The 25,665-nt window shown below is 42.5% G+C and overlaps 2 protein-coding genes across 4 annotated transcripts; both read right to left on the bottom strand.

The window, feature by feature from the left end:
- Positions 1-1,309: 1,309 nt before the first annotated feature.
- On the bottom strand, positions 1,310-23,459 carry LOC119204060 (E3 ubiquitin-protein ligase MARCHF6-like). 3 transcript variants are annotated; one of them, XM_037457225.2, is made up of 27 exons: positions 23,348-23,459; positions 23,173-23,258; positions 22,497-22,596; positions 22,147-22,220; positions 21,916-22,059; positions 21,461-21,533; positions 21,035-21,215; positions 19,585-19,807; positions 18,884-18,945; positions 18,690-18,722; positions 18,076-18,127; positions 17,888-17,946; positions 17,724-17,804; positions 17,546-17,614; positions 15,907-15,981; positions 15,602-15,736; positions 15,392-15,511; positions 14,678-14,778; positions 14,388-14,525; positions 12,768-12,960; positions 12,582-12,651; positions 12,288-12,469; positions 12,064-12,198; positions 11,176-11,265; positions 10,082-10,214; positions 3,757-3,892; positions 1,310-3,607 (listed from the first exon to the last, which is right to left on the bottom strand). In XM_037457225.2, exons 2-27 carry the CDS (start codon positions 23,189-23,191, stop codon positions 3,538-3,540), a joined length of 2,748 nt encoding a protein of 915 aa, XP_037313122.1. In that variant the 5' UTR covers positions 23,192-23,258; positions 23,348-23,459; the 3' UTR covers positions 1,310-3,537. The 3 variants fall into 3 exon arrangements, with proteins under 3 accessions (XP_037313122.1, XP_037313119.1, XP_037313121.1); XM_037457222.2 differs by lacking the exon at positions 1,310-3,607 and having other exon boundaries at positions 3,618-3,892; XM_037457224.2 differs by lacking the exon at positions 1,310-3,607 and having other exon boundaries at positions 3,618-3,892; positions 18,884-18,942.
- Positions 23,460-23,665: 206 nt separating this feature from the next.
- LOC119204154 (ATP synthase subunit C lysine N-methyltransferase-like) lies at positions 23,666-25,630 on the bottom strand. The gene is made up of 4 exons (XM_062557516.1): positions 25,090-25,630; positions 24,548-24,685; positions 24,365-24,415; positions 23,666-24,273 (listed from the first exon to the last, which is right to left on the bottom strand). Exons 1-4 carry the CDS (start codon positions 25,372-25,374, stop codon positions 24,052-24,054), a joined length of 696 nt encoding a protein of 231 aa, XP_062413500.1. The 5' UTR covers positions 25,375-25,630; the 3' UTR covers positions 23,666-24,051.
- Positions 25,631-25,665: the final 35 nt, after the last annotated feature.

Here is a 25,665-nt window from a genome sequence, read left to right as displayed (position 1 = left end):
TTAAACAAAAAATCATTAAACAGCATATTTAATCTTTACAAACAGGAGACAGAATTGACACATAAGTCCGGCTACTCGAAAGTCTTCATATTTTCAGAGTGGGAACATATAGTTGGAAAAGATCATAATGATAATTTGCTCGTCAAGACAAGGTCGATTCATTTTTATTACAATATGTGGGAGACATAAAAGTAATTTGAATAATGGATAACAAAGTAAACAAACATGTGTCAGTGATGTCAGCAAGAGTGGAGAGGGGGGTCCGTAGACGGGTCATGTGTCTTTATGCCTGGAAGCACAGCAGATTCAGGAGTGGCTCAAACATCCTAAAACACAGTTGAATGAATCACGCAAACCCCCCCGCATCACCCAACGGCTTTGCAGTTTGGAGTAGGGGCTCACGGCAAGGCACGGGCCGGCGCATGTCACTCCCGGCTCCCCAGCCCTGTGGGCCTCCAACCCCTAAGTGCGAAGCTAGCTAGCGCTCCAGCCTAAGGCCGCTCAGGTGTCTTCCCAGGAGGGGCTTGAGGCCGTGTGTGTCTCTACGTGGACCCGAGGCCCGTCAGGTTCGAGGCTAGTCCATGAGATCCCATGTGTCACGAGACTGCGCACCCACATGAAACCTCATGTGTTTTGCCCCCGTTGAGGGACTGTTTTTCTCCCTTCCTCTTTTGTTCCAGTGGGCCTCTAATCCGCAAGTATGAAGCCCTCCTTCCTCTAGTATGTGGGTCCGAGGCCCGTCAGGTTCTAGGCTAGTCCATGAGGTCCCATGTGTCACGAGACTGCGCACCCACATGAAACCTCATGTGTTTTGCCCCTGTTGAGGGACTGTTTTTCTCCCTTCTTCTTTTGTTCCAGTGAGCCTCCAACCCGTAAGTATACAGCCCTCCTCTCTCTCCCATGTGGATCCGAGGCCCGTCAGGTTTGAGGCTAGTCCATGAGGTCCCATGTGTCACGAGACTGCGCACCCACATGAAACCTCATGTGTTTTGCCCCTGTTGAGGGACTGTTTTTCTCCCTTCTTTTTGTCCCAGTGGGCCTCCAACCCGTAAGTATGAAGCCCTCCTTTCTCCCCTCTCTTTTTTACGTGGATCCGAGGCCCGTCAGGTTCCAGGCTAGTCCATGAGGTCCCATGTGTCACGAGACACTGTCCTCTCGTGGAAGGGAGGATTCATTACAATGGACGAGGACTATTTCATCACTAGTCAACATTATAGATGGATATTAATACTGCCAAACTGTGCGTTTCATTACTTCATATCATCATTTTGTCTGCAGTGTAAGGAATGAATAGCTTAGTCTGATCTAGTCATTTCAACTATTTATTATCGCGTCATATTATGTATCTAACAGATAACAGACATTACAATAATCCTTCATGTTACAGTACATGCCAATGCTGCTTTTGCACTTATAAAAATAGAAATCGGTCACTTCCAAAAAATTGAAATTCAAGATCAGAATTTGAAATGTGCAGCTCAGTTCAAGAAAATACTTAAAAGATCACTTTTTAACATCGTATTTATATACAATGAGAGTATTCCACAAAGCAGCACTTAAGTTAATGTATATCACAATCCATATCAATAGAAAACAAGTTTTTTCCAACGTTGAGTGACACCCACAGCAGTGACTTGTCTTTTTGGGAGGAAATGAAATGTGATGGTGTTGCAATGGAACCTGAATAGTTTGGAAAACGTGCATAATTAAAACATTTGCATGAAAAATTAGTTTCCTTTAAAACAAATCAAAGGCATCTATCTTTCTATGTTAAAAAAAGCCCTCAATCGTTTCATGAACCATCCCAATGAGCGTCTAACCCCCGTCCCCTGTCCCCAGTGGCATTAGTGTATGCCGCTAATCATTGTTTGTTATTGGAGAAGAGACGTGGCCTGCTGTGTGGGACGTGAAGAGTCATGCCGTTCAGACTGCACATGTGCAAACTAGTGCTGCACACCAGTGGTTAAAAGCTCATGCACCACATTGTCTTGTCCCTGATAATGCTACAATATGATCCGCAAATCTCTACCGTTATTTGTTGGCTAGATTGGCTTTTAAAGTTAAAAGAAGTTACATTGGCATGGGTTTGAGGTCCACAGGGAAAAACAAAACTAAAAAGTATTGGGCAAGGTGAAATTAAAGTCAGTCAAATTCATTTTATTGTCAAATTTAGATATAAGAGAGCGGGAATTATGAGCCGTTTAAGTTAGTTTTTTCAAACACTGGTATTTGATCGGTACTTTACAGTGACTGTTATTACGATTCAGATATCACAACATTTAATCAAAAGCAATCAACAAAAGTCTGTTGCATGACCGTAACAAAACTGGAATAACATGATTTCATCTATATTAAACTGCCAATCATCTCTATACGTAGCTCTGATTTTTGAATTTTATCTGCGTACATTAACATGCGCATTAGTAGCTAACTTGATGACAAGATTAGATTGGGTCGGCCAGATTCAGCTCAGCATCTGGCAGATCGATTGAGTGAGTGATTAATCAGAGTAACGACACGGATCAGAAAAAGGTGAAGTGGTTAAAACTTTAAAAAGGGAAAAATGAGGCGATTTGCTACCCCAGTAACTTTATCTGTCCGCATAGATCACCCTCCTCGTCCAATGACAATCTGCCTTTTGATGTTCATAGAGTTGTTTCCCAACAGGACATTTGATCTTTGAAAAATTCTCTCAGAATAAATATTAAAGATCATTGTCACAGGCGCGTTCCGAATTGGTCGGAAGGTGTTCTTAAAATATTCTTTGTTGAAACCTGTCCTCAACTGAAGCTGAATTTTCTCAGATATTACACAACCGTTTTTGAAATTCACAGGAAAAGATCAAGAAAAAATACTTTTCCGGTCTTTATCCAGATTATCAATAATAAATCTACATCGTCACTCAAAGAAATAGCAGGACCAAAAAAAAGAAAAACCCTTTCAGAAACAATTAAAAAAACATAAATCAATATTGCTACATCTTTATCAGACGACCTTGATTTGATAAGTTGAGTCATCTGAGACGAATAAACTACCAACTCTGAAATGTCAAAAAGTGTCATTGAGAGACGCTCAGGGGTTTGTTAGACAATATCTCACATCAAACATTCAAAAGGAAAGCACAACCTGAGGTAAAAGCTATGTTCAACTGACCGACCTCACCAACTTAAAAGAATATAATTACAACTTCCCAGGTGAGCTGCGTTGACAGATTGGACAGGAGGTACACGGTTACCAGCTTTGTAGCTTCAACTGTGCAGATGTTTTTGCAGGTTGGCTCACAACCTTTATCAGAAAAGCACATTTTCCAGGGAGAGTTTTGAGACTATTTTGTCCTCAACCTTCAGCAGTTTGTCTCCTGTCGCCAGTGGCAACTAGACTGCAGTCAAAGTGGTAACAGTTGGTTTTTGAAGCTGGCTTCTGCCGGCAAAGCACGTAGAGAAGCAAAAGAAAATAACGCTTTCACCGCGGGAGCTGATGGTGGCGCTCGCAGCTGGGCAGATTGCTGTAGTGTCGCTGGAGCCCACAGCGGCACGCCTACAAGGGGGTCGACATCCTCCTGCCGGTCTTGCGTTCGTAGTTCACAAGCCGCTGTCCGACCAGGTATCTGAGGACAAACGGGAGACACAGTTGTTTGGTAATCATTGCAAAGCAAACCACGCCCAGCGGATTGCCCGATTAGCTGGCCCTTCCACATCTACTGGCATCAAGCGTCTCCCGGATGTGCTCGCCACAAGTCGTCGTTGGTCTACTGACTTGTCGTTCTTTATGTGTTCGTAGAGGCGTTTGAACTGCTGGATCTGGAAGGACAGGATGGACAGCAGAACGACCACCATCAGCAGGAAGGGATAGATCCTCCTCTCCACCAGCGTCTGCATCTCTGGCTGCACACCTGCAACGGAAGGAGGGGGAGGGAAGAGAAAGGGGAGATAAAACACGTGTGCATGTCTGTGATGGATTATCTCTGGGGACAGATGGACTTGAGCTAACAGAGTAAATGGAAGACACAAAACTAAAATCAATGGCAGTTGGGCTGTGCCTAATGACCAAACCCCTGATTACAGTGAGGCCTGGCAATCCTGTATTGACTGGTTGTTGACATGCTAGTGTGTCCAAGTCCACATCAAAGACAAAAAAAATTGGCTCTTTGCGTAGGCGCTGCATAATGAGGATTTTTCACATGAGCCCTGTGTCCAATTAGGGAAGGCCCTGCAGTGACCTGATGATATCAAAGTGATGATATTCCTTCTTTGGGGATTAATCGGATCCGCTGCCATTCCTAATAAAGTATACAATGTATTTAATGGACGTAAAATGATTCACTTCAAATCATTACTGGTTGCAACTCATGGCAGATGGTTAACAGTTTGAAGAACGTACAGTATAATGAATGTCAATAAAAGGCAGCAACAACAGTAGTGTTATTTCTCCATTCAGGGCTGTAATCTAGTCCCAACTAGAAAATGCATTTCCTGCTGAAAATGCGTTGGAATGCAAAAAGCTGAAATTAATTTCAAAAAGTTGCTTAAAGTACAGAAATGAAACAAGCTGAAATTATTCTAAACATTGCTGAAAGAATAGAAAAAGCTGAAATACATAAATGAGAAAAGCTGAAATGAACTTGAAAGAATTGCAAAAAAACTGAAATGGGAGAAGCTTCTATGAATTTGAAAACACAGAAATAATAAAAGCTGAGAATTAAAAAATACATTTTTTGTAGTAATATAAGGTTTAGTACTATAGTTGTAATTGTGGTACTAGTGGTACTAGCAGCAGTAGAAGTAAGTACTAGTTTCACTAGTATAGAGCTGCAACTAACGATTATTTTAATAATCGATTCATCTGTCGATTATTTGTTCGATTAATCGATGAATCGGATAAAAGTATAAAAAATTTAAAAACATTAATTTCCAACCCTTTATTGAAAAATAGAACTGACTGTGCACTTTCTAAATATGTTTTGCACTAACAGATTGCTCCTTGAACATCCCTAAGTAAGCAAATAAATGGACTAACACAAAAAACATACACACATCGCATGATGTATACTTTACAGCCGCCAAATTAAATATATTAGGCACAAAATCATGAATCATCGCCGTGGTGCTCCCGTGCCAGGCCATGTCGCTTTTGCATATCTTACAATCAGACATGTCAACCCTCCCGAATATCAAAGCCCCTCCCAAAAAACATCCCGGACTGACCTTTATCCTGATTTCCACCCGGACAACAATATTGCTGCACCATCCGTCACTGGGCGCGCAGTTTCAGACCGAACAATAATAAAGGTTACATCTTGAAGTCGAGCGCGGCGATTAGAACGGCAAAAGATGATACTGGCGCTGCAAAGAAAACCGCTGCACCCCCCCCCGTTGCCCGCTAGGACCCGCACCCCCCATTTCAGTGTGAAATACCTGGGAGGATTTAGATCGCATTGGTTTCTCTGCCTCCGCATGTTTCAGAACAGTATTACGGGTCTCTCCGATGGTCTTTCCTTTACCTCAGCTCTGCTCTTTTTTATTTATTTTTCTTAGCAACGCTCTGCTGAGCGGAGACTTTTTTCTTCTGCTCTGCTGCGCGAGCGCTCAACTTTTTTTTCCTCAGCTCTGCGCGGCGCACGCAACTTTCTTTTAATACTCAAACATAATAGTCGCGCGACACAACGAAACGATGATGAAATTTGTTGCCAACGCTTTTAATAATCGATTTTAATCGATTTCATCGATTCGTTGTTGCAGCCCTACACTAGTATTTGAAAGCAATTGTGGTGTACCTATTGTTGAGGTACATATAATCATTGAGGCTTTTATTTTGAAATAATGGAATTGGGTGGGGGGGGTTGGGAGACAGAATGTTTGTTATTCAAAGCAAATGGACTTGGTAAAATAGATTTGTACAGCGCTCTTCTAGTCTTCTGACCACTCAAAGCGCCTTAACACCACATAACATCATTCACCCATTCACACACCAATGACAGGACCTACCATACACAGTGGCACCTGCCCAACCAGTAACTAACATTCACACACACTGTAGTCACAGCTAGAGGAACAATGCTGGGAATAAGCGTCTTGCCCAAGGACACATTGACATGCAGGTTAGCCAGGCCTGGGATCAGACCGCCAACCCTCTGATTGGAGGACGGCCGCCCACGCTCCCCACTTACCCACAGTCGCCCTAAGCTAATAAATCTAAAGTTATTAATTGATGGGCCTCATCAAACATTACAGTAAGAATAACCTCCATTGGGGTTGAAATACTAGTAGTACTAGTAATATTAGTAGTAGTAAAAGTCATTTAGTAATAATACCAGTTGAAATACTAGAAGTACTAGAAATATTAGTAGTGGTTGTAGTACTATTTGAAAGCGCAATAAGTATTCAACGAAACAGCTGAATCCTAAGCTTCATGGCTAAATTACAGATAATCATTGCAGCTTTTATTTTGAAATGATGGTATTGGGGGAGTGGGTGGGGGGTTGAGAGACAGAATATATTAGAAGGCCTCATCAAACATTACAGTAAGAACTCCCTCCATGGGGGTTGCTTTGAAATGATGAGAGAAGGTGGAGAGAAGGAGGTCATGTCATGCTGCACTAATCAGCTAATAAGGATCAGCTGTGAGTCACAGAAAGAGCCCCAGCTCGTTGGCGCGGCAACGGAGCAGCTGCACTTAGCTCACAGACAGTTAATGAGAACCCACACCTCAAACAAATGCTTCCTGGAGCAAAACTATTTGGAGTAGCCAAAAAATAATGACATTTTGAGAGACACAAGACTCTACCGAACGTTTGCGTGTAGTTTTTATGTCTCTATGTGTTTTAAAACTGCTCTACCAGCAGTTTACAAAACATAGACCCTCTCTTGTCTTCTGACTTTGCGCGCACTGTAAATTCAAAAAGGACCCCAAAACTAATGAAACATAATTAGTGATTATGAAAAAGGTATAATAGATATCAACAAGCTGTTTTTTTATGAAATTGTTAAGACTTGTGACAACATTTTAAAGTTTAAATGGTGTCTCTAGCTGAAAGATTGGAAAAGTTGAAAAAGTTGAAAGTTGAAGAGGTTTTAAGAGGATTTGAAAATTTAATCCATTGGAAACCATGTTAAAAAGGTTGACGATTTTAATTTATATTAACTCAATTATAAGAGCTAAAAATCTGAAGAGTCATAGCAAACCTCTCCTGAAGGAGCTGAACATTTTAATATTTGAATGGTCTTAATAGCTGAAAGTGTGAAGGAGTTGAATGGTGCGGCGGAAGAAATAGAATAAGCGTGTTGAATAAGTTGAACTAGAAAATGCATTTCCTGCTGAAAATGCGTTGGAATGCAAAAAGCTGAAATTAATTTCAAAAAGTTGCTTAAAGTACAGAAATTAAACAAGCTGAAATTATTCTAAACATTGCTGAAAGAATAGAAAAAGCTGAAATACATTTAAAAATGGCTGAAAATACAGAAATGAGAAAAGCTGAAATGAACTTGAAAGAATATAAAAAAAAACAGAAATGGGAGAAGCTTCTATGAATTTGAAATCACAGAAATAATAAAAGCTGAAATTAATTTCAAAAAGTTGCTTAAAATGCAACAAGCTGAAATTATTCTAAACATTGCTGAAATAGAAAAGGCTGAAATACATTTAAAAATTGCTGAAAATACAGAAATGAGAAAAGCTGAAATGAACTTGAAAGAATTGGAAAAAACAGAAATGGGGGAAGCTTCTATGAATTTGACAAAATACAGAACTAATAAATGCTTAAATTACTTCTAAACATTGCTGAATCTTTTTCATTCAAACTAAATGAACTTGGTAAATGGACTTGTACACCGCTTTTCTAGTCTTCTGACTGCTCAAAGCGCTTTAATACTAGATGACATCTCTCACCCATTAATACACTGATGACACAACCTACCATACACAGTGGCACCTGCCAATGTGCACAGAATAAACAAGACAGGAGAAGATCCTGGCAACAAGTCAAAATAAAATATAAAAACATTTTGCATGGTTGGTGAGTGCCTCAAAAGTTTGCAAATAGTGTAGAAATTACTGAGAGCTTCGTGGCGGTCCCATCAAAAACGCCCCTGGATACTTCCGGATAAGTTAACCGTCATGTCTTGATGATGTCATAGAGATGCGCGGTTTTGTGAAATAAAGATGGACGCATACAGCGCCAATGACTAAAATAAGTACTACATGTTTCACTTGGACAATTAAATGTTAGTGGACACACACAAATACTACAGCCCCCATCTCGATTACAATTGTTCACTCCTCAGTGCGCAGTTTCGCCCACCTTCGGACCCCCTCCTCCCCCCTAACCCCGGCTGGTCCACCGTAACTTTTGACGTGCTTATTAACCGACGGACTTTCTTGCGGTCCGATGAAGGTTATTAATAGTATATTAAGTTGACGCTTTGTTGCGTAAAATAAAGACCAAACGATCTCCTGTCATTCGCGTAAGAAAATAAACGCACGTGCCTGCAGCTTAATGACAACACCGAAGGAACAACGTCACACCCACGGTTTAAGTTTCCAGAGGGGAGTAGCCTCGTTAGCAGTTTAGCTAGCACTCTAGCACTTATCGCTCTCACATGTTTGAAATATCTTACCGTCCAGCCTCCACATTACTTACGGTCTGCTCGTCCGGGGTCTCCGTCCCAACTCAAGACACGCGCGTCCATAAGTACCGTTATCTAACCACGGTTAAACCTACATGTCCATGTACCGTTAACTAACCACGGTTCAACCTGCACGTCCCTGAGCTACGTCTTTATGGCCATCGATCAACAGCTGGTCGCTAATTAGCTCACAGCGAAGAGAGTGAAGAGATTTAGACAAAATCCACACCTCAAACAAATGCTTCCTGGAGCAAAACTATATGGGGTAGCCAAAAAATAATGACATTTTGAGAGACCCAGGACCCTACCAAACGCATGAGTGTAGTTTTTATGTCTCTATGTGTTTTAAAACGGCTCAAACAGCCGTTTACAAAAAGTGTATATCAACAAGCTGTTTTTTTTATGAAATTGTTAAGACTTGTGTCAACATTTTAAAGTTTAAATGGTGTCTCTAGCTGAAAGATTGGAAAAGCTGAAAAAGTTGAAAGTTGAACAAGTTTTGAGAGGATTTGAAAATTTAATCCATGTTAAAAAGTTTGATGTTTTTAATTTAGATTAATTCAATTATAAGAGCTAAAAAGATGAAAAGTCATAGCACACCTCTCCTGAAGGAGCTGAACATTTTAATATTTGAATGGTGTTAATAGCTGAAAGTGTGAAGGAGTTGAAAGGTGCGGCGGAAGAAATAGAAGAATAAGTTGATTAAAGAAAAGAAGAACAATACTTGGAATGCTTGAAGCATTCCAACTAATAATAAAAAGATGAAGGCGGAATAAAGATTAGGATAACAATACTTGGAATGCATAACTGCATTCCAACAATAAAGATTCAAAGAACAATACTTTGAATGCTTGAAGCATTCCAACTAATAAGGCGGAATAAAGAAAAGAAGAACAATACTTGGAATGCTTGAAGCATTCCAACTAAATATGGCGGAATAAAGAAAAGAACAATTCTTGGAATGCTTGAAGCATTCCAACTAATAATAAGTTGAATAAAGATTCAAAGAACAATACTTGGAATGCTTGAAGCATTCCAACTGCTTGAAGCATTCCAACTAATAAGGCGGAATAAAGATTAGAAGAACAATACTTGGAATGCTTGAAGCATTCCAACTAAATAAGGCGGAATAAAGAAAAGAAGAACAATACTTGAAGCATTCCAACTAATTACCATCCTTTGGTAGAGTTTTTTATGGGCGGGGTTATCTTGTGTGGTGCATAAACTTCTTATAATAAAAAAAAAGTTTAAATTGAGAACTCTACACTCAACTGATAGTCCATTTTTGTTATTTCAGAGTAATCCTACCATAAAAAAGGTACCGTCAGATATCCAACATTTATGTAAAACACTAATGGATATAAAAATAGTTCATATTCTTTATGAAACCCTCTTTGACCCCACTAAAGGAAGCTCAAATCATACTCAAGCGAGGCATGAGAGCCTGTTAGGAGACTCACCCAGGAGCGGTGTAATGCCTTTAGAGATGGTGTACGGCACACTGAGGGACAGCAGCAGGACGCAGATGACTGGGGCGGCCAGCCCGCGCACGATGAAATGGAGATCAATGTTCCGAATACCGTTGGCATACACCTGCAGGAGAGGGACGGTTTGTTTGACTTCATCCCAACGCCTGTTCAATTATTTTTCTCATTAGTTCTTTGAATATGCATCTACTGAAAGGTTTTCAAAGGTTGGCTTTACAAAGTGAACAATATCTTTCATTGAAAAAAAATGTCAGCAATTTGTTTTTTGTGCCGTTGTGACATACAATTACGCACAATACTTCCACAGTGTTTAGTGTAGAAAAACGCCAATCAAACACCTGTCCAGGTGGCTACAGATACATCCATAAGTACACATATATAGATACATACACACCGTACAAGTACACCTCCAGGATTGCTAGGTGTGAGAACAATGCGGCTTGTTTTTTAACCACAATTTGAAATCTTTATTTAAAACATTAAAATTGTTTTGCATTTTCAATTCTGTTGGTAGACTGTTCCATGATTTTGCTCGTTGAATAGAGGGGACTGGTTATCCAAATGAGGTGTTGTGCATAGCAATGCGACAGTCACCGTCTGGTAACAAATGCATTGAGCGGGGGAGAGGAGAATGACCATGAAGGCATGTAAACATGAGCTTTAAGCTGGAATAGCTTATAACGCTTTTCAAAGCTGAACATTGTGTTTTTGCAGGATGTGACAATGCTGCTACCTGATGTTTTTTGTCCAGTCTATTTAATGTCTGGTTAAATTGATATGATGGGTTGTATTGTTGTTTGTGAGGCTTGTGCCCAGGTAGTGATGCCCTATGATTGGTGTGAGAATATCACGGCGTGCACGTAGAGCTGTGCTGAATAGCAGAGACCGTCTGAGGAATCTGAAGCAGTCGAGATCGCATTCAACTTTTTTATCGATATTACATAGTTAGGAGTCTAGGCTGATTCCTAAGTACGTCACATGGTCAATCTCACTGATTATCTCATTCTATTTGCACCATAAATCTTGCATTTTCGAATTAAATGAAGCTAGAAGGATGTGCAACTGACCTGCTCAATGACTGTTTTGAGCCACCACTGGGGGCCCATCAGTGTGATGGCAGCAATGATTTTAGCATGGAGAACTCCCAGGGCCCAGTCCTGCCAGACACACACACAAACACAGACTCAAACAGCCAGTTAACGGTTCAGAATCTGCTCATCTGTCGATTCTGGGGGCATTACAATTATTGCAAGTTTTCACTTAATACAATTTGCCAAAATCAAAATGTTTATTGTTCCTAGCAGCCTTAAGGAAAAAAAAAAGTAAAAACAGAAAACAGTTATGCAATTATGTAACCAAAGAATAAGTAAACAAGTTCTGTGTATCAAGTAATTTTTCACTTGATACACAGGTTTAATATCCAATCCTACTGACAACACTGCACGCCTCAACATTCAAATCACTTGTGGATCAACTATTACTCAGATGGAATACCAAATGGGGTGTGAGAATTATGATCAGAAAGCTCACGGTTTGGATTGTGTAGTGTGGATCGGATCAGCAAGAAAGAAAAAAAGGGGCGAAAGAAAGAAGAATTCTAAATGTCACCCTTTTACATTGTTATAGTCCTCTATAGGGATATTTGCTTAATAATTTAATTCAAATGATCAGGAATAGAAGAATTTTAATTAATCGAATCATCTTGGCCTTATAAGCTGCATACAACATAGGACTTCCAAAAAGGATTTTCCAATACATTTTATATCTTCAAACTGTACTTATCCAAAAAATACAGTTTTAAAAGATAACATTTGGGCACATCATGACCCACTATTCATTTTAACTGATAGAGCGCTGCTGAAGATGAATAAAAATCGCCGGTTATACTTTATTTCACGCTGTGAACAGTAAACCTTGGTCCATAACACGGTGGCATACAATCTCCATCCTCCTACCTGCCAGGGGTAGAAGAGAGGGGTCTGGTCTAGTTGGACTCTGAGAGGCGCAACGACCACAAGCTCAAACAGCAGGCCCAAGAGCAGCGGAATAACCCCGGCCAAGAGCGCGGCCACCACAACGGTCTTCAGGATCTGTTTGTCAGGATCACATCATGTCAAGATGCATCTATTTGCCACATAAAGAGTAGAGTTCAGCTGGGAGGACCAGAGACTAACATTACCGTGAGTGTCCACTCGTGGACTTTAATCATGATCATGTTCCGTCCATGTGGCATCCAGGAGAGCATCATGGTGGCACCTCGAATAGACAGCCAGCAAATGTACAGACCACTGGCCGCTGTGTACAGCTCATGAATCATGGCACTGCCCATCCAGAAAGACATGAGCCAGCGGCCCGCAAACACTGCGTGGGAAGGAAAGGGAGACTGGTACAGTATGGAGGTGTAAAGAATGACTGGGAGAAGGAGGGATGTAAATGGCTGAATGAAAAATGCCTGTTTCAGCCCACAACTTACCTGGTAGTGTGAGGCAGATCAGACTGGCCAGTAACAGCGTCACACACATGAAGGAAACCAGCAAAATGATCTTGACAACCATAAAGAACAACAAAATCACAACGTGCAGGAGACATTAAAAGCAGCCCAGGCTGTAACAGTGGCCAGATGTACGTATGCGTGGACAGGAGCACAGCTGGGAGTCACCTTGAGGGGGAAGTTGACAGGACGGTGGTACGACTGGAAACCGAGAGGGCCTCCCTGCTGCAGAATGGCCTGATGGGCAGCGTGAAGCCCCTCCCCTAAACCAGGGATCCTGTCATCCCGACCAGGAGGGTTGTTGTCGTTTGGCTGGTGGTCCTCGTCTTCATGGTCCCCCAGCAAGTAGGAGTGAAGGTCACTGTGGGGAAGCGGCTAGTGAGTCATTATTTTGTCTTACTGCCGCAACTGAAGATATTTGTGGGACACACAGAGCAAAATATAGTCTGAGGTATTTCCTGCCAGCTCACATGAAGACTGAGCTGCTTTTCCTGTAGCTCACAATTGATCAATTATACTAGACTGAAGTACATACATCTGCTAACATTAAGCATATATCCGGGAATAACATTTCAGCATATTGTAATTCAAGTGGCCCAAGAGAAAGCTAGACTTCTTGTTTTTGAGTTGTAGCAAATAGAGTCCATGACTGTGTTGGCAAAGCGTGTCAGAAATGGTTAGAGATTGTTGCTAATACTCCAGGGGTGTCAAACTCATTTCAGGTTCGGGCCAGAAACTGCCCACTTCGAGCGAACGCGGGCCACTGACGATCGCCGCGAACAGCTGACGGGGGGGCGCTGGGGGTCCGACGACGAGTTCGACATATGTAACCTAGACAAATAACATTTTTGTTTATTTGTCTATGAAATAAAATTTTTGTTTATTTGTCTAGGAATTTTTTGGTTCCGACCGCCCACTTCCATTATCTCGTTATTGATTAAAAACAAAAAAGGAGAAAACGGCCACCCACTTTCGTTTTTAGAAACGAGTGTCTTAGTTTCGTTTCGTGGGCCCGGGAATGCGCGACGACACACAGAGAGTGCATTGTGGGATTTGTAGTATTATGGTGATGCGTGCGATATACCGGCGGGCCAGCTCCAATAGTAAATTGATTTGATTATGCGGGCCAAATACAATTCATTCGGATGTGGCCCACGGCCCTTGAGTTTGACACACATGCTCTAGTCCTTGGCTATTGTCTGCAGCTAGCTTAGCCTTGTGACTCAGAGCATACAAAGTAGAATTTTCCTCTCTAGTTGGCGTCAAGATGAATTCCAATGCTTTTCTTGGCAAGATGTCCATGTTTGTCAAGGAGCCACTACCCACTTTGTTCAGGCCCTTCGCCCCGGCCAATGGTTATCCTGACTCCAACCCCTCTCCCTTATCAATGGTCTCTGCCTCACTCAGCTATGTGGCAATAAATGCAGTCAGTCATAACTATGACTGTAGTTTAGCCTTTAGCATGAGCCGTTTGCCATGACTTGAAAATCCTTACCTTGCGAGCCAAAAAATGTTGGCACCCCTGGTGTACAGCATGTAAATATGCCGAGCATGTGTGATTTGAGAGGGGAGGGCGTGGGCTGCATTTTGGAATTTGACTGTTGTCTTTGCCTTATCCAGCAAACAGCTCTACCTGGGGTACAACTTTGAGAACAATATGCTGAAAGCTACTATTTTTGCCCATTGGCCACAAATGAACGGCCTCCTCTGAGCAGCAACACAGTTCTACTTTTATTCCAATAATGCATTCGAAGTTAAAGTGTGTGTGTGTGTGTGTCTCGTGCGTACAGCATGTATCCTGCTGTGAACGTCCAGGCGTGGACAAGGCGTTTCAGCCACTGGCGAGTGTGACCCTGCTCCAGTAAAGCCGGCAGAACGACCTGAAGCAACAGCAGCTCGAGGGACAGCTCGCTGACGGGGGCGTCGCTGCAGACACAACACATGAACCACACACATTACGTTCACAACACACCAGCAGTGTAAGGGGAAGTAGCAGCTCTTAGTTGTGCCATAGTTGAGAGTAGACATAGCTTTAATACACAGAGGGAGAGACACTAATGAGGTGCTGGAATATGTACCTGTAAAGCATGACGTTGTAGGGCAGGAAGGATGGGAAGAGCAGTTTGATGATTCTGATTGGAAGCCACAGCATCAACAGAACTATGGAGCCAAACACCACCTGGAAATGGAAAGACACACACGAGTAAGTGTTCGTTAGTAGAGATGTACCCCCGTTCTACCACACAAATACAGAAAGTTAAAATATGCATTGGACAACCGTTCAACCGATCTTTATCTTAGGCCACTGGCTAATGAATTTGCCTCAATTGTCATGTAATACTTTAGAAAGATTAGAAAAAGTTATTTTAACTCATCATTAGGAAGTTAATGTTGATTACAAGTTGTAATGGCTATTGTAATGGCAATGTTGAAGACATCACTCTTTCCCTAAAAGCCCAATTTCCCTATTCAAATCTGCTACAAATACCTAAGAAAATGAAGACCATCTACGGGTCAAAAGAAGCATTCTAAACCAGTGCAACCAAAACAGGAAGATAATTCCTTGACAGCTATCAGTACCAATCCCAAAGTAGCAGAAATGGTTATTTAAATATCTGTTTTTAATGATGCGGGGGGGAAAAGTGAGAGTTGGAAATAGGCCTATTGCCACTTAAAGTATGTTGTGTTCTTGTCTCTGAAGCCTGCAATATATTTCCAAGCATATTTAGCACCAAAGGAAAGAGAATATGTTATGGATATGCCACTGCAGGTTAGGAGGATACTTGACTGACCACAGAGAGTATAAACCTTCGCAGATGTCTGTAGATGGGCAGGTGGATCATCTCTTGGACTGGGTTGAAGTCTGGATCGTTCAGGTTCCTGAGGAACCACAGCACACCAGGCCGGAGAACCTGACAAAAACATGCGCAACATTAGATCCAGCTCTAGAATGTATGAGAGTCAGGTTACAAAATTGTGAGGAGTCAAAGTCCTGTGCTGACCTCTCGGAGCAGAAGGATGAAGGACGCAAAGTAGAAGACGTAGACCATGCCAACCAGCCAGTGGAGGAACATGGTGGTGCCGGGAGCCAAGTCAAAACTCTGCTCCCTGTCTTTAAGAGTCGCGTCAAACATCTCCTGCAACCCAAAAGGACATGCTTCGCTGTGTGTGTTCAAAATCTGAATTTGAAAAGAATTTAACAAATATAATAATTTGCATTTCATTCATTCGTTTGGTCCTTGAGGGCCAGTGCGTGACAGCATCACCAGGACCCTTTGAGTTTTTTCTGCACAGACTATCGTCTTACCAGCGAGCAAATGTCCAGCCACCAACCACAAATCAGCGGGAACAAGCCTATCTCCATGACAACCAGCAGGGACACCTGAGACACACAAAAATACAAATGAAATTCACGTCTGTTCTTTCCTATAAAACAGGTTGTTCTTTGAACATTGAGGGAGGTCACAATTGCTCACCTCAGCAGGGACCAGCCAGACATGATTTTATCGCGTATCATTTATTTACTAAATAATTAGTAAATGCAAATTATTTAAATTACTGAGAAGACTATATAGACCAGAGATGCTCACGAGTCCCAAAGCTCGAGTCCGAGTCGAGTTTGAAGTCTTTCGAGGACGAGTCTGAAGTCGAGTCTGAAGTCACCGTGTGTTCGACTCGAGTCCGAGTCTCAAACTCGAGTCCCCATCTCTTATCAACGTCCCTTTTACCGTAAAAAAAACATACCAACAACTTTTTACTCCTCCTTTACTCTTTACTTAAATGTTTTTTTTGGTGGTTTTTCCCATAAAATGAAAATACGAAGCGTAGCCGCTAAACCGGAAGTACATAGATTTTAACAGTAAGAATCGACGCAACCGTCTGTAATGACAGCGGTTACCAGGGTAACGAGGAGAAAAGTTCATGAACGGATATAAATACATAATCCTGGTCTGACGGGATGTGTTAGCAGCAGTAGTTGACTACACACACTGCTCTTGGCTCTGATATTTTTTGTCCACGTATTGTTTTGCTTCAGTGAGCAGAACAGAGACAGTTAAAGGTGATCGCAGAGTAAACGGTCCGCCGCTGGAACGCATACGTCCCGACGTCAGCGAACCGTCGGTCGGACCGCCAGCGGCACCAGCGGCACCACCGCCTTCCCGTCAGCGCCACCCAGCAGCGGCATTCGACATCTTTCTCGTGTGTGGCCGCGCGTGCGCAGCCAGCAATATGTGTCAATGTACGCGTTACGTAGGCAGGTAACGGAGGGAGCGATATAGCGAGCTCATCAGATTTTTCCTAAAATTAAACATTGTTCACGAGTCCCAAAGCTCGAGTCCGAGTCGAGTCTGAAGTCTTTCGAGGACGAGTCTGAAGTCGAGTCGGAAGTCACCGTGTGTGCGACTCGAGTCGCACTCGAGTCCGAGTCTCCAACTCGAGTCCTCATCTCTGATATAGACACCTTGTTATTATAATTTGGAACTTAGAAACGCAAGAAAGTCCATCTTCTCTTACATCATAATTAAAAACAATACATGTGCCATATTTGCTACCATCGACTGGCTAAACTCTCGAGTGGCTGCTGAGCTCCAATCCAGCTGGACATCCACTTTTCCTTTATAAAAATCAGACAATTAAACAAGCAGCCAGTGTCCCCATACCCAAACACAGGATATGTTGTATTCTGATCTCAGAATAACATTGGTTCAAACACACACACACACAATTTCTTTGAGAGGGCAGGCCTGCTTATTTTCTTCAGCATATTTTAAAAACATATAAATTTCAAACTAATTTTGCATGAATGACATAAACATGGAGTGTGGGAAAATGTTTCCCCACCCCACACACACCAAAGCTGTAACCCCAGGGGAAACACTGCCTTCTGATTACTTTGCAGGTTTGCAAAGGTTAGCAAAAACACCCTCGTTGCATCTTCAACTTACCTTAACAACAATGTAGCAGACACCCAAGAGGCGTCTGGAGCGCTGGAACCTCACCAATGAAGCAAACAACTTAAGGAGGTTTGGTCAAGGACTAACACCAGAAAAGACAGAAAACTTTTTGTGTTTAAATTTATGTGTCATTTCATACATAAAATAATGTTCTGTATATGGAGGATACATGGCAGACGATGAGCGCTCCAGCCAGGAGGACGTAACCCAGGATGGTGGTGACAAGGCCATCAAAGTGTGAAGCTTTGACCTGCAAACACATAATATCAAACAAATTCCATCACTGCATGTAAAACCACAATATTAGGAATAGTGTGAAAAAAATGCACTTACATAATCTTCAAAGCCCATTCCTACTACTGAGAAATGGCCAATGTGGTACGGGCAGAAGGCTAAAAAGGAAACACATCTGTAGTTTAGTGGACTGAAAACAGTCAAATAAATATAGTAACAATATTAAATAATACACCGAAGGCTTAATTGTGAAAAAGGTAGGGACAGATTATATGGGTTTCACTCACCGAAGACCAGGATGAAGAGTGTGTTGAGAGACACCACCCAGAACACGTGCTCCTGAAGAAGACACACGCAACAATCGTCTTAATTTCTGTCTTTACAGCAATGGAGCCAATGGAGACTGAGAAGCACCGCATTAACATAGAGGCGCATTGAGGTTGTCAAAAGGGTAATTTGGGTATTTCGAATTTCAGCTCTGTCTGGTTGTTCTAATTGTGGTCACTCCAAGTTACAACATGAATTAATTTCAACCGGAGATGTGAATGTAACAAAAGAAGTAAAGATTAAGTACGGAGGCACTGACAAAACAACATTACGGCCGAGGGAAACGTGTGTGAGGAAACTGCTTCCTGCTCTCCACAAGGTCCCGCTGCAGAGACTCCTACCTGCTGATGCCAGATGTAGATTCAGATGCAGTTAGCCTGGCTTTTCTGGAGTGCTACTTTGAAGTGATGGAAAATGAAAGCTGTAGGAGGCTCTTGCAGCTTTCCCCGCCACATGAAGCAATGCACAGTTCATTGTTTCGGGGAATCTCTGTGGTGGACGCGGTGAGTGCAAAGTCACCATCCAGAGAAAGAATGGCCACATTTATAGGGAAAACGCTATCACACACACCTACCAAGAAAACTAAGGAGCCATCCAGTCCCAGCATCTGTGACACAAAAAAAGTTTTCATAATTATCTTTAATACACCTACATGGTAATATGAATAGGTTCACCAACTGCTGCTGCTATTATTAATAGTGGCATCTGAAAGTTCTGCTAAAACGACAAAGAGGATTAGGGGAGTGAGACAAAGAAGTGGTTCCCCACCCTTTCCCAGGTCAGCTCCTCTGCTGCACGGTCCCACTCCAGGGCGTTCCAGTTCAAATCTTCTGCAAAGAACGAAGGGGAACAACTGAGAATGGGGATGACGCCCACAGCGTACCACAGGAAATATGGTTCTGGAGCTTGGTTACCTCGTCGGCTACTTTTCATCTATGTACTCTGCTACATTACGTGTCATTTAGCTGACGCTTTTATCCAAAGCGACTTACAATAAGTGCATTTCCACATAGAAATACAAACTCAGAAGAACAAGTAACAAGAAAGTACAAGTTTCATCAAATAAGCAGTTTCTAATCATGTTACAGAAAAGTGCCATTTTAAGTGCAATTTTAATGCTACGATTTGTTAGTGCTACAGTTTGCTAGTGTTTTAGTCGAGGTAGAGTCTGAAGAGGTGTGTCTTGAGTTTCGATGGAAGATGTAAAGGCTCTCCGCAGCCCTGATGTCATCAGAGAGCTCATTCCACCATCTGAGAGCCAGGACAGCAAAGAGTCGCGATCTCGCCGAGTGCTTTTCTCTCAGTGATGGAGGAACAAGCAGCTTGGCAGCTGGTACACACCAGTTCACACAAAGCCAAGCATGTGCTCACAGACAGAATAAACACTTTAATTTTATGATATGCAAAAAGGTTGAAATGCCTGCCCTTTTAAGTCTGTCACTCTTCCTTGTTCTCGTGTTCACACCAACCTTGTCCTCCATTGTTGGCTTCGCCAGCATCCTCTTCCCGGTCCTCCTCTTCGTCGTCCTCATTATCCTCCCCATCTTCGTCCTCGAGTTCAGCCTCGTCCCTGTGGTTTCCGGCCTCCTGTGGGTCGGCGGCTGCCTGTCCCTCCTGGTGGGCCTCTGCAGGTCGCCGGGCTTCCGCGTCCGCAGCAGCTTGGGCGTTGATGCCGATGTCGGCACCGGGAACCTGTAGTTTTTATGAAATAACAAAAAAGACACATTACAGTTCTTCCCTTACAGTACAACTCGTCTGCACTCACGTTAAGGAGTTTATGTGGCTGCATTTTTATTATTATTGTTAACCACAGGCATAGTTACATAACATTACATGCTATTTAGCTGACGCTTTTATCCAAAGCGACTTACATTGCATTATAACCTGTGCATTACATTTTTGCATGGGGAGCAATTAGGGGTTAGGTGTCTTGCTCAGGGACACTTGGCGCCGCCAGGATTCGAACCACCAACCTTGCGCCCCCCAGCGCACTGCACTACTCCATGCGCCACCATCGCCCAAAGTTAGTGGCAAATTACAAAAAGGACAGGTTGACATGGTTTGAGGATGAATTTCTACCTCACCAAGAGATTTTCTCTTGAACTGTTTCTCATTAAGAATATCAACAGCAAAGGCAGGCACTCTTTTACACAGTTGCATGTGTGTAAAGTAAAGCCCACGCTCCAAGATAACTTTCCCTGAAGGGTTTCTCTGAGAGAAACAAACAAAAACTTTAAGATGAAGATTTAAGGTGAGATTTAACTGATATTTGTATCACAACTAGCATTTAACGTCTCCAGTTTGTTTGGCATCAACAACCAGTCATTTTGCAGTGTGCATTCATGCCTTTACCAAATCTTTGCAGTTCTTGATTGTATCATCTTAAACGCAAAAAATATTTAATAAGCGTAACCATTCTTGGGATTTGGCTGGAAGCGTGCAATGAAAGGTTGGTTCATTCTGGAGTCCAGGTTGATGATTAAACACAATTTGAACAAATTCCCCCAGGTTGTTACGGTTATATTGCTTTCACAAGGAGATGAATTTGAGGTCAGAGTGACCATAGGCCACAAAAATCGGATATCGACTACATTATAGAGGGGGCGATCGTGGCGCATGGAGTAGTGTGATGCGCAAGGTTGGTGGCTTGAATCCCAGCTGCCCCATGTGCCATGTCAAAGTGTAAGCAAGATACCCAACCCCTAATTGCTCCCCATGCAATTGTAATGTGTGGGTTATAATGAAAGTTATAATGTAAGTCGCTTTGAATAAAAGAGTCAGCTCAATTCCATTTAATGTAATACTGCTTCCACAAGGAGAGGAATGTGAGGCCACAAAAATCAGATCCTTGTGTACCGGTGTAAGTTAGCATATAATTTGTAGATATCCTAGCTAGCTTTGTGTGCAAAGACATCTCACCTCACCAGCTGGTGCTGGACCATTGGGCTGGTTTTGAACTAGGGGCGGTTGATTCTGCTCCAACCACTGGGGGGGGCCTCCGTGGACAATCTGCTCTCTGAGCCACACCAGGCTAATGAAGGCGCACAGCGTGCAAGTGACCACAAAACAGCCCTGGAGGCAGTCTGCGAGCAGGTTCTGCCTGCAAGGAAGTGTTGGCACATGTGGGTGTTTTCATGTCCATCACAGCATATTTACACATCACTTTGCTGCAAAGCGCCAGACAGAAAGGGAAAGAAAAGATGGCATTGTGGATAACTAAAATTGGATCACCAATAAGATCTTAAGTTTTAATTGTCGTAGGACTACAGACTGAGCTACAATAAAGAGGAGTGTGGGAGTGAATAGCAAGAGCAAGACCAAGACCAGAGAGTAGCTCAAACTTACGTTGAAAGCATATCTAATGGCAGTGTGAGGAGAGAGCTTACGGAGCCGGTAAATAAACACTTGTAGATACGGCCTGTTAAAAAAAGAAAAGAATATATAAATGCAATAAATTTGGAACGTTGACAAATGGTCTGAATTGTATTACACCCCATGCTGAATAAAACTTACATGAATAAATAAACATTGCTTTGTTCCATTAGTCCCTTTATAAAAGCAGTCATTCGGTCAAAAACACTCACTTATTACTGCGAGGTGGGTTCAATAGTTTTATTTAGGTTTTTATCCACCTTTTGACATTTTCAAGCATCAGTGCTTGAAAATGTCAAAAACTTGCTTAACATTCATTTTTTCAACTCAACCATTGCCTAAACTTTGTTGCAAATTACGGTCACAACAATATGCCATAGCTGATCAAATCTCCATTCCATCCATTATTAGCATTCAGAGTGACTCACATGCTGTGAGAGGTACTACGCCTAGCCAGGCGAAGGCCACTAGGGTGTAGTGGAACCAGTATCTGATGGCTGTCCCAACACTGCTGACCAGCCCTGCAAAGATGTCCTGAACTGGCAAGCGAGATGGCATGTCTGGAGAGTAGACTGCAAAAGTCACAACGAGGTAGTTAGACAAAATGAGCAAACAACAAATTGTTGCATTTTAAGATCAGTGACAACCAAGAAACTTACTTGGTGTGAATGCAAACCGGTGCTTGCATAATTCACAGTATTCCTTTCTGCTGTGTTTCAACCACTGCAGTAAGCTGTTAACACAATAAGGACACAAGAGTTTGTGCTTTTTCATCCTGTGTGCGCAAGACCCTTCCTACATGGTTCTGCAGGGAAATCAAACAACTTTTTCCATGATTCTCTCTCAGCTGAAATGTAAGTGCCTCCAAAAACACTTTGTATGCCTAATCGTTAATGTTGTTTTTCAGATGTTACGTTTTTGATTATTTAGCCCTCAACAGCATTTGGGAAGAAAAAAAACTTGTTGACAAGCTGGACAGACATCAAAAGCATAGTAGAGAGAAACTCACCATTCCTGATGGATGAACTTGATGCTGCCGGTGCAGACACAGGGGTGGTAGAGCGGCTTGTCCTGGGTGGCCTCCGACCGGCACACACGACAGATGTCCCCTGCCCAACAGGCACACAAGGACATGGCTCATCAGCTTACTAAATATTTTAATTCATCAACTAGGGACATTAGATTTATATGAATTTCCACTGAATATCAGATTGTTTTATGGATTCAGACAAAATGTTTATTTTCTTCGAAGGGAGAACTGTAACCTGGTTTTAAAAGTGACCCCAGTGTTAACTAACGTTACGTTAACGGAGTTATTTAATCAGCTAACTAAGCAAACTTTAGGAATGAGATTGGCCTCTATGATATCAACCACCACGTCCAAATTGTGGTAGCGTTAGACACGGTGTTTATTTAAGCAAGCAGAACCCCATATTGCTCCCTGTGTTTACCTCAGCTGACAGCCGACGTAACGGCTGCCGCTAATGCTAGCGTTTCATAGCTAACGGGAGCTAATTGGCTAGTTAGCGGTTTCTTTAACACAGAAAAGTGAACATTTGTCCGAGTGTAGGAAAGTGGGTCATTTCCACAAGCTGCACGTACGAATGAGTTAGCGTGTGAGTGTCGTTTGTATCACAGTTGTTAGTCAACACGCATGTTTATCAAGTTGATATTAAGTTAGCTACCCTCCTCAGCGGTGTCCATCTTGAGCGGCTAGCGGGACGGCTCTGCTCCACAGTCAGTCCGTGAGCAAGCGATGACTGGCAGCCATCTACCATTGAAACATGTCAAGTTAGTTTTCAGTTTAAGCTCTTACTTATCTTTAGCGTGACCATACGTGTCCTAAAAAAACATTTTCACCTCACACAGCGTAAGCTTGCGGTCAGGACATGCTCAGCCACTACTACAGCTGGTGCGATATGTTCACGACTAGGAGGCAGTCATCCGCAGGCCTCATTTCATTTATAAATACAAAAGGCGCCCCCCCCCCCCCCGAAAAAAGGTCCCAGAGCACGAGTTTTTTTTTTCTCGGTGTGGTTAGCAATATTCTGTCAACAACTTTGTAAAATGTCGTCTATCTAAAAAATATAATAGTAATACAATAATACTCAAATATATAAAAATAAACGTTTCATTAATAATCAACTCATGCAATAAATCACTATTTGCACCAATTCGTTCTGCTTTCTCAAGTGAAGGTTGCCATTTGTGTTCCCTTTTATTCCTCTTCTGGTTTTGAACATCAAACATGTACAGTACATGAAATGTCTGGCTGATCATTCACCAGCTTTAAGCATGAGTGAGCAGGAATACAAACATGATGGGACTCATAACAGACTTTGACATCAGTGTAATCACTCATTGAGGCCATTGTCAATCAGTTTCTTTTCACAACTTGCTTCATTCTCACACTTTTCAAATTGATTTGTAATGACTACAGTTTTCCCCAGCCATATCAGGTCCATCCCAGGTTAGAAATTGCATGGGTTTAAAAAATAAATACAAAAAGAACAAGGGTTCCAAGGTGTGATGACAAATCAACAACAAGATCTGGGTGCTGCTAATTATGTATATGAATCTAGTTTGTTGTCATGTTTTGGTGTTGTCTTCCTTTCCATTCCATGTTGCAAGCGTGATTTAAATGTCTTGGCATCGTACACCCACACGGTGTCTATGCCCTCGCCGGCAGTACGTTCAGGGACCCAAGTGGGGAAGGGAAAGCGGCAGGCCACAACCTGAGCTGTACTCGGCAACTCGCACGCCAGCTTCAGCTCCAGCTGATCCATCTGCAGATAAAGACATCAAGAATAAGGGATATCAAGAGCAGCGCTTTGCGATTCTGAAAACTTACATTGGAAGATAAAGAAAATAACTCACCATTTGAGGGACTCCAAATATTACAACATTGGAGTACTGAGCAAAACTGACCTAGCAAAAGAATCGTAAATATTTAGAGACACAGAGGAAGATGGCCAGTGTGTTTAATATCCACTGATGTCTGTAACAAGGAAAATATTTGCTCGCTGCTACTAGTTACTATGACAATCGTGTCTCACTGACCTTCCACAAGTCCGAGAGGTGGAAGGATGTGGAACTGTGGACTCCCTCTCTAATGGCCTTGTAGCGAGAGTACCACACCAGCCAGGGGTTCAGCTCAAAGCCAGACGCTTGAAAACCACGCTTGGCCGCCGCAATCACCTGCAAGGAGGAGGGAGGACGAAGAGAAACGCAACGGATCAGCATCAAAGTATCAACAGCGACTACAGTAGCAGTAGAATGAAGAGAAAGTATGGTATTTATTTTGAGTTTTTGTCTGCGACACAACTCATACATAACATCTCAGTGAGATTAGTTAAAGTAGTATGAGAACTCGTCCACTCTCCTTCAATAGAAATGAATGATAATGTTGGTGATATGCAAATTACAAAGTCTCAATTTCCCTGCAGCGACATTGTGTTTTTTCCCTTTTTTATATTTTAGATTTAGGCCTTATTATATTATAAAGTATGTATTCAATCAATATATTGGCTTGTCATGGTGTTCGGGTAAGATGTTTTATTGGACTTTTGGGGCTCCAGGGGGTGAGACAACGTAGCACTTACTATCCTTCCATCTCCACTGCCGATGTCCACTAGTTTGCCGGATCTGGCTCGCAGCACCCCGAGCACATTCTTCACTTGAGCCGTGGTCGCCGGGACGAACGGGAGGCACACTTTTCTCAGGGCAGGCGCGAGAAACGGAGCCGCCACCGCGTACAGGGCGACCAGCGACCCTCCCAGCACGCCCGTGACCACGACACCTAGACGACTCCTGCTCCTCTTCTCCTCGACAGCACCCGAGGGTGCTGCTGCCGCTGCAGGGTGCAGATGAAGACCGTCTGGTGGCATGTCGCTAGCTTAACGGAAACCATTCACGTTGTATTTATACGGAAGGTTACTTAAGCTGAACTGGACCAAGGGCAGCCCCGGGACTCAAGTTATACTTCACCTAACCAAGCTAGCGACTCAATGTAAATGCCATGAAATAAATATGTATCATTCAGTCCACACCTGCTCATTCTGCAAAGCCAAAATCACAAAAAGAGTATCAACAAAACATAACGTTAACTATCCACTGAAAGGCAATGGTATGTTGACACTACGTTTTAATGTGCGCAGCGCTTCGTCTTCCGACAGGGT

The sequence above is a fragment of the Pungitius pungitius genome, chromosome 15 (genome assembly GCF_949316345.1).
Source record: "Pungitius pungitius chromosome 15, fPunPun2.1, whole genome shotgun sequence".
In the NCBI taxonomy this organism is placed as follows: Eukaryota; Metazoa; Chordata; class Actinopteri; order Perciformes; family Gasterosteidae; genus Pungitius; species Pungitius pungitius.
The sequence above is the reverse complement of the archived record's forward strand: the minus strand, read 5'-3'. Positions and strand labels throughout refer to the sequence as shown.

Coding starts and splice junctions, on each gene's coding strand:
- LOC119204060 (XM_037457222.2), bottom strand. Junction 22,060..22,146: donor CCGGTTTGCATTCACACCAA/GTAAGTTTCTTG, acceptor TGACTTTTGCAG/TCTACTCTCCAGACATGCCA. Junction 12,470..12,581: donor GATCTGCCTCACACTACCAG/GTAAGTTGTGGG, acceptor CTTCCCACGCAG/TGTTTGCGGGCCGCTGGCTC.
- LOC119204154 (XM_062557516.1), bottom strand. CDS start 25,374: ATGCCACCAGACGGTCTTCATCTGCACCCTGCAGCGGCAGCAGCACCC. Junction 24,416..24,547: donor ACCTCTCGGACTTGTGGAAG/GTCAGTGAGACA, acceptor TTCTTTTGCTAG/GTCAGTTTTGCTCAGTACTC. Junction 24,274..24,364: donor TATTTGGAGTCCCTCAAATG/GTGAGTTATTTT, acceptor CTTTATCTGCAG/ATGGATCAGCTGGAGCTGAA.